At 58.1% G+C, this 20,501-nt stretch overlaps 1 protein-coding gene across 1 annotated transcript in view; it reads left to right on the top strand.

Moving 5' to 3' along the window:
• The window catches only part of DNAH17 (dynein axonemal heavy chain 17), a 97,186-nt gene that overhangs the window by 40,201 nt on the left and 36,484 nt on the right, over positions 1–20,501 (top strand). Inside the window, exons 27-49 of the mRNA XM_052658323.1 lie at positions 183–530; positions 633–724; positions 1,130–1,256; positions 1,947–2,099; positions 3,380–3,505; positions 3,678–3,785; positions 4,292–4,423; positions 4,741–4,901; positions 5,576–5,732; positions 6,671–6,775; positions 8,324–8,481; positions 9,116–9,254; positions 9,407–9,634; positions 10,038–10,175; positions 11,023–11,155; positions 12,338–12,465; positions 13,143–13,291; positions 16,865–17,147; positions 17,231–17,404; positions 17,655–17,862; positions 18,283–18,448; positions 19,241–19,343; positions 19,990–20,137. Coding sequence (XP_052514283.1) covers positions 183–530; positions 633–724; positions 1,130–1,256; positions 1,947–2,099; positions 3,380–3,505; positions 3,678–3,785; positions 4,292–4,423; positions 4,741–4,901; positions 5,576–5,732; positions 6,671–6,775; positions 8,324–8,481; positions 9,116–9,254; positions 9,407–9,634; positions 10,038–10,175; positions 11,023–11,155; positions 12,338–12,465; positions 13,143–13,291; positions 16,865–17,147; positions 17,231–17,404; positions 17,655–17,862; positions 18,283–18,448; positions 19,241–19,343; positions 19,990–20,137 — 3,664 coding nt within the window. The remainder of the gene's footprint in view (positions 1–182; positions 531–632; positions 725–1,129; positions 1,257–1,946; positions 2,100–3,379; positions 3,506–3,677; positions 3,786–4,291; positions 4,424–4,740; positions 4,902–5,575; positions 5,733–6,670; positions 6,776–8,323; positions 8,482–9,115; positions 9,255–9,406; positions 9,635–10,037; positions 10,176–11,022; positions 11,156–12,337; positions 12,466–13,142; positions 13,292–16,864; positions 17,148–17,230; positions 17,405–17,654; positions 17,863–18,282; positions 18,449–19,240; positions 19,344–19,989; positions 20,138–20,501) is intronic.

The raw sequence follows: 20,501 nt of genomic DNA on the forward strand, positions 1-20,501 counted from the left end.
AATCCATTCACCCACTGAGGGACATTTGGGTTGCTTCCATCTGTCGGCCACTGTGAATAATATTGGCACGAACATTTTGGCTTTCTGAGAGCAGGGCCTCCTTCCACGTTCCAGGAAACTCTGGGTCCTCTTCAGTGATTCTTGCCAGATCCTTGCTGACCCGGTTCCTGTTCCTCCGAAAGGTGCTGAAAGCCCTGGACAGCACCTGGTCCACCATGGAGTTCGAGCACGAGCCGCACCCACGGACGGGCACCATGATGCTCAAGTCAGACGAGGTGCTGGTGGAGACGCTGGAGGATAACCAGGTGCAGCTGCAGAACCTGATGATGTCCAAGTACCTGTCCCACTTCCTGAAGGAGGTGACCAGCTGGCAGCAGAAGCTGTCCACGGCGGACTCGGTCATCTCCATCTGGTTCGAGGTCCAGAGAACCTGGAGCCACCTGGAGAGCATCTTCATCGGTTCTGAAGACATCCGCGCCCAGCTGCCGGAGGACTCCAAGAGCTTTGATAACATCGACGTGGAGTTCAAGGTGAACACAGCTCTCCGGCTCCTGCCTTTGGGCACTTTTGGAAATGGCTCCCTTGGTGCAAACAGGGCTCCTGATGCCACGGTGATCCCTTTGTCCTCCCAGGCCCTGATGGAAGATGCGGTGAAAACACCCAACGTGGTCGAAGCTACCAACAAGCCTGGCCTCTACGACAAACTTGAGGACCTGAAGAAGAGGTGGGTCCCATACCTATCCAGACGAGGGACTTCACTGTGGCAGAAACCCAAGTCATGCGCCTTCCCCCGCTACCCTGCTGGCCAGGCCAGGAAACCCCCAGGTTGTGGGTTAACACATCCCCTCCCTAGAAGCACCTGCCACTTCCTCCACCCTAGCCACAGAGCCTGCCTTCAGCCTCAGAGGAAGCCACGATGGCAGAGATTCAACTGTAGCCCCTCCTGCCTGGGGACGTCCACAACTGTGGGGGCTGGCTGAGAACGAGCGTGTCCGCCTGGAAGATTTGAATTATACTGGGGCTGTGAATGGCCTGGGCATCTCCAGGGTCATCCATCCAGCACGTGGAAAGATGGGCTGAAGAGACCTTCTGTCAAGCAGGACTCAGCAGCCTCATTCCCTGCCCCTAGGTTGGCTGTGTGCGAAAAGGCCTTGGCTGAATATTTAGAGACGAAAAGACTGGCTTTCCCCAGGTTCTACTTTGTCTCTTCAGCCGACCTCCTGGACATTCTCTCCAACGGAAATGACCCCGTGGAGGTAGGTAGGCCCCTGATGGTCCGAAGGGGCACCAGGCCCCATGTCCGGGTGGCCCCGGGATGTTGGAGGAGTGTCCGAGAGGTGGCCCACACCAGAAGCCGCCCAGGGGCCGGGCTGTGACAGAAGGACCCGGAACCTCTCTCAGAGCTGGCCCTTCCCACCCTGAGCTCCATCATTGTGCTCTGGAAAATGGGTGAGTTGCCCATTTCTAAGACACAAGCCGCTTATCCTACTAAACCCCAGACACCGGGAGGAAAAGCCCCTGTGAGGCTCCTCTTCTAAAAGAGAGAAGGGCGAGCATCCAGGCAAAGGGAGGGGACCATATTTTATTTTAATCATGGGGTTGCAGATGTACGGTATGGGAGCCCCAGGGCGGCCCACGGTTTAGGTTCTGAGCATCTGACTTAGGGGCATAGGCCCCGTGCCCCCTGGGACAGAACCTTCTCAGGGAAGAGAAGAAACAGACATTCAGAAGATTCTGCCGAGCAATGTTTGCTGTTTCCTTTGTTGGTGAAGTGTGTTTAATCAGCATCCCAGAGGCAGGGGGTAGGGAGGTGGGGGAAAATAAGTAAAAAAAAAAAAGAAAATGATGCTTAAGACCGCCCGAGGGAGACCCAGGCCACGGGCATCCGCCTGCGAACCCCTGGGTTGCAAAATCCAACGTTCTCCCCCTCTGACCCCGAAATCCAGGTGAGCCGCCATCTGTCCAAGCTCTTCGACAGCCTGTGTAAACTGAAGTTCCGCCTGGACGCCAGTGGGAAGCCGCTCAAGTTCGGCCTGGGCATGTACAGCAAGGAGGACGAGTATGTGGACTTCGACCAGGAGTGCGACCTCTCAGGGCAGGTGCGAGCCGCCGCGGGGACGCGCAAAGCACTGCCCCTGGGGTGGCAGCGCCCCGTGGCCGGGACCGCACGGCCACAGACAGGCTGTCAGCAGCAGCCCGTGGCCAGCCCTCTCTCCTCTTCCCTCGGCCTCGCAGAACAAATGCTTAAGGGACGTCTTTCTAGGAGACCCTGCACAGCCTTACCTAGGCAGTCTGAGGTGACCTGTGCAAAGAAAGAAAGGGGAAATGAGGGGGGAAGGGAGGGAGAGAACAGATTTATTAATGCCCTTAAATCTTTGTTGTTTTATTATTATTAATGCCAAGGGGACCACTTTGGAGGGTGCCATGCACACCTGCCAAGGTCTCATCCCTATTCAGCACGATGGGCTTTACAGCTGCCATGTTTAGCAGAGGGCTCCCCTTACCCTGGGCAGCCCGGCCCCCTGTCCCACCTCCCCAGCCCAGGAGGCTGCTCCCTTCTGCTGACAGCAAGCTTCCTGGCTGCCCTCTCCCCCTTCTCTTTGCCCAGGTATTATTCAAGCATCCAAATCAATTCTTATATTTTGCCTAAGCAAAATGTAATTTGGAGGTAAATTGGCTTGGGGCATTAAAAATCTCATGCGAGAAAACTTGAGCTCCAACAAGTTGAATTCGGAGTGCCTGGCTGGACAGGGTCAGCAGGATCCATTCATCGATTTGTTCAGACACTTCCCACACTTAACCACTTACAGACGTAACCACTGATCTACAGCGAGCTTTGTGCTTCTATCAATAGCTGAAAAGAAAAACCAACCTGATTATCCCATTCGGGTATTTTCCCCCTGGTGGCAGTTAGCTGAAGGTTTGTATTTCAAAATACATGCAAGGCTCATCAGCCAGTTTGTCCGTGTGACCATCTCAGACCCTGAGAGAATGCCCTTGGGGACAAGTGGGGCTCTGCTAGTCAGAATCCGCCTGGGACACGGGGCAGCAAGGCCCAGGGGACAGTTGCCCTGTCCCGGAATATCAGCACCACTTCGTGGGCTCAGACATAGACCGTCTTCTCTAGCTTTTTCTCTCGCTCCCTCTCCCTTCTGTGAATGCACACGAAAGCCCAAGGCAGCTAGTTTTGTGGGTACAGCTAGCCTTGCTGAACACGTTTTTCCAGCAGGCCATTCTTGCCGCTCAGAAAACCTGGGCATTTCTACCCCTGGAATGATGATAAGGATGAGGACAAGTGGTCATTTCTTTCGTAAATGTCAGAGCATGTCCTCGGATGAGACGTGCTCACCCTCTCTGGTCCCCGTGGCTCCGTCCCCAGGTAGAGGTCTGGCTGAACCGGGTGCTGGACAGAATGTGCGCCACGCTCCGCCATGAGATCCCCGAGGCTGTGGTGACCTATGAGGAGAAACCGAGGGAGCAATGGATCTTTGACTACCCCGCCCAGGTCCGAGCTGGGTGGATGGGGCAGCTGTGAGATGCGGGGAGGGGTGGACGGAGCTCACTCATCCTGGGTTAGCCGCAGTCCGGCGGTGAAGAGCCACCATATCTGGTGTGAACTCTTCCGTCAGAAAACGGTGCTCACGTGGCGGGGGCCTGGGGCCCGCCTCTGTTTCCAGATCGCTCTCACATGCACCCAAATCTGGTGGACCACCGAGGTGGGCTTGGCGTTTGCCCGGCTGGAGGAAGGCTACGAAAATGCCGTCAAAGATTACAACAAGAAGCAGGTGTGTCCCGCCCACCCCAGGTCCATCCAAGCACCTTGCTCTGTGAGGCCCCGGCTTGTGCCTCTGCCATTCCTGAGTCAAAAGCAGCCAAATATTGGCACCAGCTGTTCTGCCCAAGAGTAACCGCTTCAGAAATACACGACTTTAATTCTCTATTTCGATTTGACTTTTTGACAGATTCTTGGTTAGAAATTTAGAAACCAAAGATAGTGTTTGAAATGAAAGATATAACCCTGTCAACAGACTCTTAGCTAACCTAGTGTACATATAATCAGTTCCTAGGCAAAAATATACGACTATCCAAGTGGCTTTAAAATCATGTTTTCACTCACTGTCTGCCATCTTTCACGACATCAGATCTTCATCTACACCATTTTTAGTGACTCCTTGATATTCCACCGGAGAGGGGTAGTTCCCGAGCACCTAGGGGGACCCGCCCAGCCCAGAGGCCACCCCTGAGGCCACCCCTGGAGCCGTGTCCAAGGGAGGCATGTTTGCTCCCGCAGATCAGCCAGCTGAACGTGCTCATCACCCTGCTCATTGGAAACCTCAGCGCAGGGGACAGAATGAAGATCATGACCGTCTGCACCATCGACGTCCACGCCCGGGACGTGGTGGCCAAGATGATCACCGCCAAGGCAAGGGCACCGGGGGGTTCCAGGAGCCAGGGTGGGGGCCTGGGGCTCAGGACTGCAGCCCACATCCCCCACCCCAGTTACCGCTTCTTCCTCAGTGGGGCAGGGGGGGACACTTCTCCAGGCAGCGGCTACCCCATCCTTCGCCCCTAGTCTAACCCCTGGTAAGCCACTGGACGAGCAGCCCAATCAGAAGTGCCCCCGGTTCAGCAGTGGGAGGGTGGTGTTAGGCTTGATGGGGCACCTGGGGAGGATGGGGAGCTGGAAGCACCCCAGGGTCAGGGACCGCTTGGAGGCAAGCCAGCCTGCTCCCCCTGCAGGTGGAGAGCTCCCAGGCCTTCACCTGGCAGTCCCAGCTGCGGCACCGCTGGGACGAGGAGCGGAAGCACTGCTTTGCCAACATCTGCGACGCCCAGATCCAGTATTCATATGAGTACCTGGGCAACACGCCACGCCTGGTCATCACCCCACTCACAGACAGGTGAGGGCCCCAGCCGCCTTCCCGTCTGGCCGTGAACAATGCAGGGGAGGGAATCGCACCCTTTCTCTGGGCTCTTCCCCACACGTCCTTGCACCGTCAGACCCAAATGTCCCCTGCTGAGGCTGACGGATGTGGGCGTTTGGGTTGGGGGACCTGGGTTCAGGTTCAGTTCTGCCTTCTTCCAGGCCCCCAGCCTTGGAGCTGAGACCTTATTCCCTCATTCTGACCCCGGCTGTGTGGCCTTAGGGGTGTTGCTTAGCCTTTCTGAGGGCCTGTAAAATGGGGACGATGTTTTATAAATCCGCAGCAGCTTGTCGAGGGTCAAGTGAATCACGTAACACCAGAAAGGACTCAGACCAGGTCCTCAGCGCCTGTGTTGCGGCTGTTGTGTTGGGCGGGCACCAGGTCCTTAGCATCTGTGTTGCGGCTGTTGCATTGGGCGGGCACCGTAACGTCCCCCCCAGCCCCCCAGTGCCGAGGCTGGTTCGGGCCTCACGTAGCGTCTGCTCCAGCAGGACGGCGTTCGCCCCTTGGTGACGTCTCAAGTCCTCCTTGGCCCCTTTGAGCCCCCTTTGGTGCCACCTTGGGGCTCAGGGGCCGTCACCGACCCACGGTAAAAGAAAGCGGGCAGCCCTGGGGTTGCCACCCACAGGCTGATTGAACATCCCTTACAGATGCTACATAACCTTGACCCAGTCCCTCCATCTGATCATGGGCGGAGCTCCCGCTGGCCCCGCCGGGACAGGCAAGACCGAGACGACCAAGGACCTGGGCAGAGCCCTGGGCACCATGGTCTACGTCTTCAACTGCTCTGAGCAGATGGACTACAAGGTATGCACCCCACGCCCAGGGGACCCTGAAGTCCCCTCCCCCAGGAGGCCGCAGCCAACACTCCCCAAGTGACCGCTGGGCGGGTGGCACTGCTGGCTGGCCTCTTGGGCATGTGTCTGGTAGAGGATCCCAGGGTGGACAAGACCCACCCCCAAACATCTCCCCCCACTGGGGAGGCAACCCTTCCCAACCTACATCCCAAGCTTGTCCCAGCAACTGGGAGCACCAGAGAGAGTGAGAGCCTTCAAGGGGGCAGGGGGTAGGGGGTGGCCCCTCGGGAGGGGCCAGGTCCCTGCGGTCACCAGAGGCTTTGCGGCACAGCCACAGTTCTTAAAGGGCCTAGGAAAGAAGACCGTGGAGGTCAGGCCAAAGCAGCCTCTGGTGGGAAGGGTTGGGGGGCACTGAGGTCATGAGCATGGCCCCCTGGGGCCTCCCTGCCCCATCCCCATGGGATCCCCAGAGTCCAGGAGACCCCATCTTGAGGCTGAGGGTGGGGACAGCAGCCCCCTCTGACTGTCAAGGCCACAGCCCACACCAACCTCCTGGGTTTTAGAGAAGTGAAATCTGAAGTTGGATCCTCCTAGAAGGAATCTTGTGTATAAACAATGAAGAATCACCCCGTTTATCCTTCAAGGGCCTGAGTCCGTCTCCTCCACCTTAGAGGGAAGGCCCCTTCCTTGTGCGCTAGTGGAAAATGCCAGGGTGAATTTTACACATACGGCCTTATCTGAGTCCAGGCAAAGCCCTCAGCCCAGGGAGGATCTGGGCTCTTCCTGGCACCCGGCCCCATGTAGTGTTGACTCTTCCAGGGAGTGGATGACCTGCCTCTAGCCTCCCAGGGGCCCCAAAGCTCCCCAGCCTGGGCAGGAGCTGACAGGGCAAGTGGAGGCTCCTGGCAGGACTCTCCATGGCTCACTTCTCCCTGTCACCTTTTCTAGTCCTGTGGAAATATCTACAAGGGCCTGGCCCAGACCGGAGCCTGGGGCTGCTTCGACGAGTTTAATCGGATCTCCGTGGAGGTCTTGTCCGTGATCGCTGTACAGGTAGGGCCCCCGTGCGGCCTCGGGGTCACCTTCAGGAACTCGCTGCCCTCCCGCGTCAGGGCTCGCCAGCTTCCCGGTATGGTCAGGTCAGCCTGAGTAGTGGGGGTGTGGCACAGAGGTGGGCGGGACCCCAGCCTTGTCCTTTGGAGGCGCGCAGTCTGGTGGGGCACACAGAAGGGTCAGACACAGCGGCACACTTGTCGCTGAATACGGATGAGGGGACAGTCAGTTTTGCCCAGTGTCCGGGACAGACGGCTTTGTTTCAGTTCGCAGTGGAGCTGGGCATTGAAGTATGCATAGGAGCTTGTCAATTACACAAGAGTGCTGGGAGAGAGGGAGGAAGTGTGCCCAGGTATTTGAGGAATACCCGTGATGGAGTGCGGGACTGCCTAGTTCTGGGCTCTATTTAAACTCTCCATGACTCCATTGTCTAATCCGTAGAATGGGTTTGCTGGCAGGATTCGGGGTGAGTGCGGGTAGCTGGCCTCCTTCACTGCTGTTTCCCTCCTGATGTAGACACAGAACTATCCCCAGGCCCTGGGACCAGAGGCCAGCAAGGCAAAGGGAAGATGGGGGCAGTCAGTGCCCCCTGGACTCTCTGGCAGTGCTGACCGCTGCCTTGGGGACCCCCAACCCCCAAAGTCAGTGCACAGACCCCAGGAAAATTATGCGGAGCTCTGAACTGAAGTAGAGGAGCAAGAACTAGAATGGAACATCAGGAGAGGCTCCACGTGGTGGTTTGGGGGGGCGGGGTCCCACCTCCAGGCCCCGCCCTGTTGGGGTGTGAGCCGCACACACCGCACACCTGTCTGGCAGGAAAGTCCTGGGCTTTGCTTGGGAGCCCCAGACTCGGAGCGGGTCTTAACCGTGGGTACAGGGCGCCCTCCAGTGGTGGCTTGGAGGTTTGCAGCTGCTCAGCGGGCACCAAGGGTCAAAGGCAGCTAAGGGTCCCAGAATTAAGATTTCACCTGATGCTGAGTATCTGATGTAGGGATGGCTACCAATCAGCCCTCCCACGGGTCACGGCCCGAGCAGGAACAGACACACAAAACGGCTAAGGGGCGGAACGTCACATAACAAGGATTAGCCTCAACCTGGAGGAACCCCCAGGGCGTCTCTCTGAGTTACCAAAGCCCGTCTGAGATGACAAACTGTACCATCCTACTTACTAAGGTTAATGGAAGACAGCCTTACAGAAACGGGAGCAGATGAGTGGTTGCAGGGAGTCGGGGGGTGTGGTGGCAGAGCGGTGGGGGTGGCTGTCAAGGGCGACTACACCTGAGGTCACGGAAATGTCTGTCATCTCCACGTTGCTGTCCTGGTGGTGATGCTGTAACGCGGTCACCACTGGGGGGCGCTGGGGAGGGACCCACGGGATCCCCTCTCTGTTCTTTCTTAAAACTGCACGTGAATCTACAATTGTATCAAAGTTTAAAATCCAAAGCTGCAAATCCACAGCCACTCACATGCCTTAGCACAAAGGAAGCTCCGTCCAGCCCATCGAATTAGCTGTTCCCGCATGAACCCATCTATGTACCAACCGTTTAGGTAAAATGTGTCCAAGATGCGATTCGGGCCAAGAAGAAAACGTTTAATTTCCTGGGAGAAATGATAAGTCTCATCCCCACTGTCGGCATCTTCATCACCATGAACCCGGGGTATGCTGGGCGCACGGAGCTGCCGGAGAACTTAAAGGCCTTGTTCAGGTGTGCGGTGGGGGCAAGGCCCAGGAGAGCGGCTGTGGAGGGCTGGGTCAACCCAGAGGGGGCTTGGGGAGGTGGGGATGGGAAACAAGGCCGGGGTGAGAGGGGCTAGCTGGCCAGGACCTCTGTAAGGAGCAGACGGTGTCTTCCCACTCTCTGATTCCCAAGGGGTGGAGAGGAAGGTCCCGTTTTAGGCATCCCCTGCCCACAGGTCGGGAAGATCCCCTGGAGAAGGAAATGGCAGCCCACTCCAGCACTCTTGCCTGGGAAATCCTATGGACTTAGGAGCCTGATGGGCTACAGTCCACTGGGTCACAAAGAGTCAGACACGACTGAGAGAGTAAGTGTGCACACAGCCGATTGGTACGAGGTGATGGGCAGAGACAGGGCTCAGGTGACTCTCAGAGGAGTTGAGTAAAGGGGGGCAGGGCCCGGAGACACCCCTGTGCAGAGCAAGGGAGCAACAGTAAAGATGGGAGGGGAGCCAAGTGGAGGGGAGGGGGTCTGGGAACCTGCCCTGCACCTAGAATCTCTGCCAGTAAGGCTGTGGTCTTCCTGGAAGGTGAGGTCCTGAGGGGCAGGTGGGGGCAGGGGTGGAGGATGGGAGAAGCCAAGACAGACCCCCTGCACCCCTCAGGCCCTGCGCCATGGTGGTCCCCGACTTTGAACTGATATGTGAGATCATGCTGGTGGCCGAGGGCTTTCTGGAGGCCCGCCTTCTGGCCAGGAAGTTCATCACACTCTACACCTTGTGCAAAGAGCTGCTGTCAAAGCAGGTGTGTGACTGTCCGGGGGCCCACGGAGCTGGGGGCGGGAGGGATGACAAATGCAGGCAGCCTGGGCTGCCTCCCAGATGGCCTGGCGAAGCTCCCCAGCCTCGGTCCCGGCATGTCAGGAGGCACGCTCATGCCTGCCCACCCACCCGCAGGATCACTACGACTGGGGCCTGCGAGCCATCAAGTCTGTGCTGGTGGTGGCTGGCTCCCTGAAGAGGGGTGACCCCAGCCGGGCAGAGGACCAAGTGCTGATGAGGGCACTCAGGGACTTCAACATCCCCAAGATCGTCACCGACGACCTGCCCGTGTTCATGGGGCTCATCGGGGACCTCTTCCCCGCCCTGGATGTGCCTCGGAAACGGGACCTGAATTTTGAGAAGGTGGGTATGGCTGGGGTGCCACCAGCGCCTCCTTGCTGCTGAGGACCTCACTTTCCACTATCACTTTCCACTACCTAAGTGGCAGGTACCACACGGGGATGATGGCCGTGTCTGCCAGCAGGCAATGGCCACACGTGCGTGTCTCCCTCTGCCCTGAGCAATGTCCCGAGGCCACAGACTGCCTCTCCAGCCCCTTTCTCAATACTGGAGGGTCAGAAGAAGCAGCAGAAGGGGCTTCGGACAAACCCATGCCCCGCATGGAGGTCTCGGTAGCACCCACGGCGGAGCACCTGGACACCCACACGGGCAGGGCCGCTGTTCCCTTCTGATCTCTTCCCTGGCAGAGGGCTCCCCAGTCCTGCATGGTGGGCCCAGCACCCCGTCCTGCCTGCCCCCCCCCAAGGTCATCAAGCAGAGCGTCATGGAGCTCCAGCTGCAGGCAGAGGACAGCTTCGTGCTGAAGGTGGTGCAGCTGGAGGAGCTGCTGCAGGTCCGGCATTCAGTGTTTGTCATCGGGAACGCGGGCAGCGGCAAGTCCCAGGTACGCGCCTTCCTGCAACCCAGCCCAGGGCCCCCGGGGCCCCCGAAGAGTGTCATGGGCTGGGAAAGGAGCTGTGCTGGGTGACAGGGACAGCGGAGGAGGTGCAGTGTGGCTGGGGAGCCTGCTCCCCCCTTAAGACCCTTCTCCCAGGCCTCCTCTCCTTCCGTTCCTTCTCCCTTGATGCTGGTCATCCACCTGTCTGCAGCCAATCCCCACCCTCCTGCCCCCTGCCATCGCCTGGGGCACAGTGGGAAGCAGAGGGTGGCGGCCAGCATTAGTGATACCCCTAACATCGGAAAATTCTAAACCAGCCAAGCACTCAGCTAGACGCCCACAGGATGGACAATTATGCTGTTATTAAAGATCATCTCTAAAGACTGAGTAACGCGAGGGATGCTCACTTCAAGTTATTTTTAAAAAGCAGAAACTGTATGAGCCAGTTCTCTCAAAAGGAATGTATGTATGTGTGTGTATCTACACGCATATCCACGTGAACCTCCTCAAATGTCCTTAAAAACTCTTCTCTCAGTGGGAGAGTTGCAGGTAATTTTTCCCAGCGAGCACACATTCCTTGTATTATCAGGAACAATGTGAATTTTCCCAGGCCTTGGCACAGCAGCTGTCCGCTGTGCACAGAGGAGCGATCGCAGGGCGCCTGGCGTGGCCCTGGGTGTTTTCTGGAGGATGCAAATGCACCTGCGTGTCTCCCAGGCGAAGCGGGCCCAAGGCGGGGCTTCTGCCCGTGGGTCTTCAAAGGCCCTGTGAGCTCGCACGAGGACCCTGGTGCGGGGTTTGGGCATGGGGCGCAGCCCCCGAGCCCCGCGTGAGCGGCGCCCCCTTGGTGCAGGTGCTCAGGTCTCTGAACAAGACCTACCAGAACTTGAAGAGGAAGCCGGTGGCCGTGGACTTGGACCCCAAGGCCGTCACCTGTGACGAACTCTTTGGCATCATCAACCCGGCAACCAGGGAGTGGAAAGATGGTAACAGAGCGGGGTCCCCGTGGGACTAAGGGGACCAGGGGTCAGAGCAGGCGTCCTAGGCCTGGGTCCATGGCCCGCCGATTTTGCTGTGGATGCTCAGCTGGGCTCCGTGCTGTGAACCCACAGCCAGGCCCCCGAGGGAGACTCTTGGCAGGGCCAGCTGGGGCAGGGGGCCGCACATACACACGGGGCATCCTGATGGCACTCACAGAGAGCAGGGAGATCACAGAGGGGAGCCGGCTCACTCCACCAGGCGGGGGAACCGGGGAAGCCACGGACACGTGAGCATCAGCACAGCAGCCCCGAGCAGGGCCACCACACTCTGGTCCACGGAGCGGGGAGGGACCCAGAAACACAGGCCGGAGCCTCGGGGGCTGGGAACACTGCTTCCCTGGAGGAGGGCCTATGACGAGGTCTGTGCTTTATAAAAAGAACGCGGGACACTGGGGAAAGGACAAGTGAGGGGCTGGAGGAGAGAGAGGGGCCCCAGGGGGAGGAAGGGGCACTGGAGCGGATGGAAGCAGGGGTGCCTGCGTCCTGGCGGCTCCCCTACCCTACCTGAGCTTCCATCACCCCCTTCCCGGGCTGGGCTGGGGCTCTGCTCCAGTCTCCCCTGCAAAGGTCCTTTGCCCCTCACCCTGCTTTCTCTTTGCGACACTGTATCTGTTTCTGTGTGTGTATCTTGTGTTTCCCTTGCCCCCCTCCACTGGAATGCAAGTTCTGTGAGGTAAGCAGGGGATTGTAACTATCCCCAAGCCCCATGCTCTGAGTCTGAGACTTGAGCACTCAGCAAACCTTTACTGATGGAAGAAAGGTGGGGAGTGAGGAGTGAAGGGGTGGGGTCCTGGTTGGGGTCGTGGCGCTCCACGGAGGGCTGTCGAATCTGAGGATAGACCAGACTTGCGGGAGGTGTTGTGGGGCAGGGTCAGGGGTGGAGGAATCAAGGAGGGGGCCTTGGGGTCAGGAGAAGGGCAGGAAGTGAGCTAGGTCCCCTCCCGTCTGAGCATCCACTGTCCCGCTGGGGCAGGGCACTGGCCACCTCTGAGAGAGGCCAGGGCCGGCCGGCCGGCCAGGCACAGGAGGGGGCGGGCTGGGCCTTGGCCCGGGGAATGCCCAGGGTGCTGTCAGCGCACCCATGGATTGCTGCCCAGAGCCAGGCCTGATCCACCCCACCGCCCGCAGGCCTCTTCTCCACCATCATGCGGGACCTGGCCAACATCACTCACGACGGCCCCAAGTGGATCGTGCTAGATGGAGACATAGACCCCATGTGGATCGAGTCTCTCAACACCGTCATGGACGACAACAAGGTGCGAGGGGCCCGCGACCCCAGAGCCGACCCCCCAGAACCACAGTGGCGAGGGGCAGGACCCGCTGTGAGTGGGGACTGAGGATGGGGCCTGTCTGGAGCTTTGCACAGAGTGTTATAGACAGCGAGGGGCCAGGGGAAGCCCCCATCCCGAGGCACAGTCCTTGCAGGATGCAGGCCCGCTGAGCCCAGGCCAGCTCAGATGCTCTTTGGGCAGCGTGGGCGAAGGGTGCAGGCACGGGGAGCGTTCCTACCTGACCACGTGGTGGGTGGCACCACGTGGGAGGGGAAGCTAATATCTTGGAAGGTGCAGATGACGTCAAGAATCGTCTAAAAGCAGTTTAAGAAAGTGATTCTCAACTGGGTGGAGGAGGGAACCCCAGCATTCCCCAGGAAAGGGAGGAGGAGTCATGGTTTGATGAGGCAAATTTAACCCCAGAGTGAAGTCCTGCATGGTCCACGCACATCTGGGTGCTCTCCATGGCCCTGGGGTGGGAGGGGTGGAGGAGGGGCTGACATCTAGGATGGCAGAGAGGTGCTGGGTTAGGGAAGCAGTTGGTGGCTGGTGGGGTGCAGAGGGTGTCGCTGGCCTCCCCCTCCTCTGAGATGGGGCCTGTGGCCGCCTCGGGACAAGGGAGCTCTTGCAGCTGAAACCCACAGGCCCACGCCCCTCTCCAGGTCCTCACCCTGGCCAGCAATGAGCGGATCCCCCTGAACCGCACCATGCGGCTGGTGTTCGAGATCAGCCACCTGAGGACGGCCACGCCGGCCACTGTCTCCAGAGCCGGCATCCTGTACATCAACCCTGCCGACCTGGGCTGGAACCCGTGAGTTGAGCTCTTGTTCTCCTTCAAACTATGCAGAGAAAAAGGGAAGGGTGGCGGCATTTCAGTGTTGCCTGGGCATGCATCCATTCACTCGCTTATTCATTCATACGGTAAGTGCCGTGTGCCAGGCCCTCCCCGGGCAGCATGGTCACTGCAATGCAAGGATGCAGGAGAGACGTGTGAATAAGTGATGACATGCCCGGAGACTGCATCACGGCGGCCGATGAAGCAAGTGGAAAGGGAGGGGCTGGGCCTGTCATGGAGACAGGAAGTCTTCCTAGGGCAGCTGGAGTTTGGGCGGACGCACCCCCCCCCCTCCCCCGAGAGGAGAAGGAGCTTTCCGAGTGGAAAGCGTTTCAGGTGAGAACCAACATTTAAGGCACATCGGAGCAAGAGTGTGAGGTTCCCAGGGATGGGCAGCAGTCTGGTGTTGGCGGATGGACCATGAAGCATCAAGATGCTCTTGGCAGGAAGGGACTGGCCTTGGACCAGCCTAGGGGCTGGCACAGGGGCCCTCTCTGATATGAAGGGTAGAGTTCATGCCAGCAGACGACAGGTGGCCACTGGGGATGGGGAGGAGGGGTGGATGTGAGAAATGTTTGAAATCGTGAGAAATGGAAGGCTTGGCGTTGAACTTGGAGGTACATTTTCGCACTTGGACCCATGGCTAGCAATTTACATGCCAGGACGTCCTGCATGGTCTTACGTAGAAACCCCGGTGCAGCGTTCCAGGACTGACAGGCTCGTGAGAAACACTGTGGCTGCGCTCATTCAGCCATCTGTCCATCCACCTCCTCAACCAGTGCTTCCTGTTGTGCGTGTCTGACCCTAGGCTGCTCCGTGCTGGGGAAACTGGGTCTCCAGGAGACGCATGGAGCGTGATAAGAGATGTGGGGAGGAAGCACTTCCAGAAGGAACAGGCGGCAGGGAAACGGGAAGGTGGCCTCCTGCACACCCAGGGAGGAAGAAGCCTCAGAAGGGGAGGCAGGGTCGAGAGGGTCGCGTCTGGAGCCTCAGGAGCCAAGGACAGAAAGTTGCCGCTGGATTTTGGCAGCTGGGAGCTGACCGCTAACTCAGGCAGAACAGCTTCCTGGCATGACAGAGCCAGAAGCCAGGTGGCAGTTCGAGGAGCAGGAACTGGGAGGAGGCCCTCGAAAGGAGGGTCTTTCTGGAAATGAGTCTTGAAGCAGCTGGGAAAGATGAGCGCTGCGGAGCAGAGGCAGGAGGGTTTCCAGGTGCAGGCGAGTGGGGGGAGCCGGGGAGGCGGAGAGTTGGTGCTCTGTGTGCCCAGCTCCCCACACAGCGAGGCGGGGGCTGGAGGGGTGCTGAGCGCCGTGGCCTGGCAGGGGTGGGACTGGAGCCGGCCTGACCCACAGGGGCCTGGGGGCCGCCGAGACCCGGCACCACTGCGCCATCTTCTTCAGCATCACCTGTCCGCCCTCTTTGCTGGCGTCCTGTGGCCGCTATGACCAAGGACCACAGACCAGGCAGCTGCAAACAATGGAGGGCTATCCTCTTCTGCTTCTGGAGGCCAGAGGTCTGAAACCAGGCCCTGGGAGGGCTGGTTCCTTCCAGAAGCTCTGAGGGGGCCTCTTCCAGGGCTCTCCCCCAGCTTCTAGCACTGCCGGCAATCCCTGGCTGGTAGACGGGTGTGGCCACTTTGTGAACCTCAGGTGCCCCCTGCCCCGCACATGCCTCTGTGTGTCATAATTTCCCTTCTTAGAAGGACCAGGCAGTGGATCAGGGCCCACCCTCCTCCATGATGTTCCAGTCTCGAGGTCCTTACCTTGATTTCATCTGCAAGCACCCTTTTCCCAAATAAGGCCACAGTCACAGACCGCAGGGGGACATGTCTTCCGAGGGACCGCCAACTCTGTCCACGTCGCACATCTGGGTTTTGCCAGGGTGGGCAGCAGACGAGGCAAGAGAACTGGAACAAAGTCCGGGCAGAAGCCACTAAGATGCAGGGGGACAGAAAGAAGCTGATGGGGCCGAGGGGCACCCAGGGGGACAGCCAGCAGGGGCGGGGAGGAAAGAGCCAGAAGATCAGCAGGGGTGGGCAGAGGAGGGGCACTGAGTGGGCTGAAGAAGACGCGCCCTTCGGCTGGGAGTGGTCCTTGGAGCTCCAGAGGAATGACCAGGAGACTCTGAGCGGCTTCTTGGGGACCAAGAGGAAACCTGGGTTTTGCTGGAGAGAAGTGGAGAGGCTAAGAGCCAGCTCAGGGCACCCCTCGCCCTAGAGGAAGAGCAGCACTCCCGCAGGGGCAGCCATCCCGGAGGGGGACGTGAAGCACAGTCCAAGGGTCCCCTGGCCTCCGGGGACAGGACAGGTGCCCACAGGGGAGCCTCTTGTCCTCTCGGTGTTATATATCTGAGCTGGCAGATCAAAGTCGGCACATGCGTTTGCATGCATTAAATGTCTCTAACAAGCCAAAATTTAAAATTTGATATATCCGCCTGCAAGATAGAAGGCAGATGCAGCAGTCTATGTATAGATTTGCAAATTGGTCTCCGTCCTGAAGACCTAGTGTACCTGGAATTCGGTTCTTAACTGCACATGGTTGCATGTGTCTGCTTGTCAAGTGTTTGAAAATCTGCCCTGTTACCTAGTTAACCCAGGAGCAACAGGGCAGAGGTTTTGAACTCTTGGTTCCCTCGTCTGCTGGCGATGTAGTGAGACTCAGAGCTTCCAGAACACGCACTCACTTGCAGAAAGGCATGTCTGCAGAGGGCAGGCAAGCTGCGTTGGGTAACGTGAGCTTCCTGCTTATGCTCTGGGCATCCTGGAAATGATAGCTTACTGAGCTCATCGGCCAGCACTCTTTACGCTTTTAGCAGGCGCCAATTTAGCACTTACTGTGGACCAGGCCCTGTCCTCTGAGCCTTAAAAATATCAACCCAGGTAGTCCTTCCAAATGGGAGTTATCATCATCACTCTCATCTACGGATGAGAAACCTGAGGCCCAGACGTGTTGAGTAACTTACCCAAGGCCACCGCTGGCCACGCCAGAGCCCATTCAAGTCAGGCACTCAGACTCTGGAATCCACACCCCTCACAGCCATGGTGGACCACCTCTGTGCAACCCACTCCAGGCAACATGGCTCCCCAGGAAGCCCTGTTGTATTGGTTTGGACTCTTCCACTGAAAGTGTCAATGGGCTCAATTCACCGAGCATGCTTCAGGCATGGCTGGATCCAGGCGTCCAGATACTCACACGATGTGTCCCTGCTCCTCTCCTTTTCTTCCCTTCCCGCCCCCTCCCTGTCTGTCCCCCAGACTATGTCATGAAACCTCTCCTCCCCTCTCCTCCTACATTGCAGCCCCACTGTCCTCAGCATCAGCCACATCTGAGGGTAGCAAGCGCGGCTCCCAGTTGTTCTAGGTAGACAGCATCCCACAGCTAGAATCCCAGGGAAAAAGCGTGCCCTCATCTGATCCTCTGAAGGTCTCAGGACCGGCCCTGTCACCAGGCAGGAGCACCAGAATCATGTGGAAGCCTTCAGCAAGGGGAGGGTCACCAGAGGGACCCCACCCAGTAGCCTGGTCCTTCAGCACCTTCCCGCCTTCCCCAGGGTGGTGAGCAGCTGGATCGAGAGGCGCAAGGTGCAGTCAGAGAAGGCCAACCTGATGATCCTCTTCGACAAGTACCTGCCCACCTGCCTGGACAAGCTCCGCTTCGGGTTTAAGAAGATCACGCCGGTGCCTGAGATCACCATCACCCAGATGATCCTCTACCTGCTGGAGTGCCTCCTCACCGAGAAGAACACACCCCCCGACTCCGCCAAGGAGCTCTACGAGCTCTACTTCGTGTTCGCCTGCTTCTGGGCCTTCGGGGGGGCCATGTTCCAGGACCAGGTGAGCAGCCGGCCGCCCAGGTGCACTCTCCTGGCATCCCTCCCAGGGGGACCCTTTCTGAGCCTCCCTTTGTCTCCCAACAGCTTGTAGATTATCGGGTCGAGTTCAGCAGGTGGTGGATCAACGAATTTAAGACGATCAAGTTCCCTTCGCAGGGGACGGTCTTCGACTACTACATAGACCCTGACACCAAGAAGTTCCTGCCGTGGACAGAAAAAGTGCCCGCCTTCGAGCTGGACCCTGACGTCCCACTGCAGGTAAACTGCCCAGAACAGCGACGATGGGCAGCGATTAAGGAGCGGGACTCAGAGCCCCACCCCACGCTTCTCATCGGGACGTCCAGTCGCAAACAGTTTCCATCAGTAGGACCTTTTCCGTACGACTGGGGGATCTAACACACTGCCCAGCTCTGCAAGTCTGTCCGGAGGTGGGACCTGGAGGCCCGGGTCTGTCTGAGGTCATGGCTCCTCCCTCGACATTTTCCCGCCCCACTCCGCCCCCAACCAGGCCTCGCTGGTGCACACCACGGAAACCATCCGCATCCGCTACTTCATGGACCTGCTCATGGAGAAGTCGTGGCCGGTCATGCTGGTGGGGAACGCAGGGACGGGCAAGTCGGTGCTGATGGGGGACAAGCTGGACAGCCTGAGCACCGACGACTACCTGGTGCAGGCCGTGCCCTTCAACTTCTACACGACCTCGGCCATGCTGCAGGGTGAGGTCGAGGATGAGCCCAGGTGCTCACTGCCTGGCCTGGACACACCCGGTCACTCTTGTCTGACATGCTGGCCCCCGATCCCACTCTGAGTTGCCCCGTCCCTTCTTACCACAGCCCCAGGAGCTCAACAGCTGCCTCTCCATTTCCCACGCCCCCCACCCACCTGTCTCTGTCCCCATAGTGGGGGTACCAGATCCCACAGGGAGCTCACAGCCAGTCTCGGGTGGCCCAAGGTCAATGGGACACAAGTTTCCTGTCCCCCTGCCTGGGAGCCGTGGTGCCCACCCCTCTCTCCTTCCCTCCCTGGGTGGCTGGAGTCCAACCCGCCTGTCCTTGGTGGCCCCCAGGGCTACCCTTTAGGCCGCTGCCTCTGGGATCGACCAGGCACCGTGAGGGCTACCCCATTCCCTTCTCTAGGGGTTCTCGAAAAGCCGCTGGAGAAGAAATCAGGGCGGAACTACGGACCGCCAGGCACCAAAAAGCTGATCTACTTCATTGACGACATGAACATGCCCGAGGTGGACAAGTACGGGACGGTGGCCCCCCACACCCTCATCCGGCAACACATGGACCACGGGCACTGGTAGGCTGGGGGTGAGGGGTCTGCCACGGGCGGGGAGGCAGGGCTGGGACACAGGACCAGGCTAATGGGGCTTCAGGCCTGGGGGGTGTGGGGTGGGGCGCTCAAGGCACAGAGGGGTCAGCCAGCCTCCCTAGAGTCCCAGTTGAGCTGAAACGTACACCCAGGCCTGCACAACGAGCCACTCCATTGCTTCTCGTTTCAAAAATTTTCTCAAAAAAAAAAATTTTTTTTTCCTCTAGAGCATGAAGTCCAGTTGGCCATTTCACATATAATCGATATTTATTGAGGTTTATGGTGGCTCAGATGGTAAAGTGTCTGGCTACAATGCAGGAGACCCGGGTTCGATCTCAGGGTTGGGAAGATCTCCTGGAGAAGGAAGTGGCAACCCACTCCGGTATTCTCGCCTGGAAAATCCCATGTCCAGAGGAGCCTCTTAGGCTGCAATCCATGGGGTCGCAAAGAGTCGGACACGACTGAGCGACTTCACTTTCACTTTCTTTCATTCGTTCATTTAGCTGCACTGGGCCTTAGTTAGCACGTGCGCAATACTTGATCTTTGTTTTGGCACGTAGGATTTTAGTTGCGCTGTGTGGGATCTAGTCCCTGACCAGGGGTTGAAACTGGGCCCCCTGCCCTGAGGGTGCAGAGTATTAGCCACTGGACCAGCAGGGAAGTCCCAAGGTGTTTGGTTTTCTTTTTTAACCCATATGCAAGGCATGACCCGGGTGGGTGGGGTGCTGGGTGGCTCCTGGGCACCAGCGGCAGGGCTTGATGCTGGCCTCCCCAATGCAGGTACGACCGACAGAAGCTGACACTGAAGGACGTCCACAACTGTCAGTACGTGGCGTGCATGAACCCCACTGCCGGCTCCTTCACCATCGACCCCAGGCTTCAGGTGGGCAGAAACCGGAGTTGTCTCGGTCAGCTGCATGAGTCTGAAGCTCATTTGTCCAAGGAGGATGAGAGCGTGGATGCGGGGTGGTGGGGGTGGCAGGCTGGCTTTCCCTGGAGCACGCCCCAGCCCTTCAGATATCAGCACATTCATGGGGATGTCGAGAGGCTGCCAGATTTAACAAATGAAAATACAGATGCCTGGGCAAATCTGCATTTCAGATAAACAGCAAATCACATCCCATACAATGTTTGAGATATATTTGTACTAAAAACTTTCTGTGTGAAATTTAGACTTAGCAGGATATCCTGTGCTGTGTCTGTAATCTGGGCAGGACCTCACCCTGAATTACCTTGGACAGATGGAGATCTGACATGTAAACCCAGGCTGTGCTGAGACACTCTATGGCCTCCGCCAAGTTGTCCCTGAGCGGGATGTGAATTTGGCTGTTTTGAGATGGAATCAGTATCTAAGGCGGTGGTGGGGGAGTAGTTCTCAGCACATGCAAGGCTTGAGGGAACCTGTCCATTCTGACCATGCCCACAAGACATCAGGAGACAAGGACAGAGTCTGCTCCCCAGGAAGGCAGCCCTGCCCCAAGCTGGTCCCCACGCTCGGCCTGACGAGGGTCTCTGGTTGTTCTGAGCAGCGCCATTTCTGTGTGTTTGCGGTGAGCTTCCCGGGCCAGGAGGCCCTCATGAGCATCTACAGCACCATCCTGAGCCAGCACCTGTCCTACCGCTCAGCACCCTTTGCGGTGCAGAAGATGAGCAGCCACCTGGTGGCCTCCGCCCTGGGTAAGCCAGCCAGCCTCGCCCCCTCTCCTGTCCGTAAGACCTGCTGCCTTATGGGGCCAACAGCAGCTTCATACTTTCCTCTGCTAAATATTTTATTTATACTTTCAAATCAATATCTTTTTTTCAATGACGCTATGTTTCAACAGAGGGTATTATGAGATCCAATTGCTCGATGGGGGAGGCGGAAGATAGCAAATTCTGTATATAGCAATGATTGACACATGAGTAGAGCGGCAAAATCCCTCCCCCTGCAGATTTCTTACTTAAATTGTCACCGTCTCACAGTCCATTTGCTTTAGAAACTATAGCTTAAGCTTTGCACTTCCTGAGGCCATTAGGAGTGCACAAGAATCGATGTGTCTTT

This window comes from Budorcas taxicolor, chromosome 19 (genome assembly GCF_023091745.1).
Source record: "Budorcas taxicolor isolate Tak-1 chromosome 19, Takin1.1, whole genome shotgun sequence".
NCBI classification, from domain to species: domain Eukaryota; kingdom Metazoa; phylum Chordata; class Mammalia; order Artiodactyla; family Bovidae; genus Budorcas; species Budorcas taxicolor.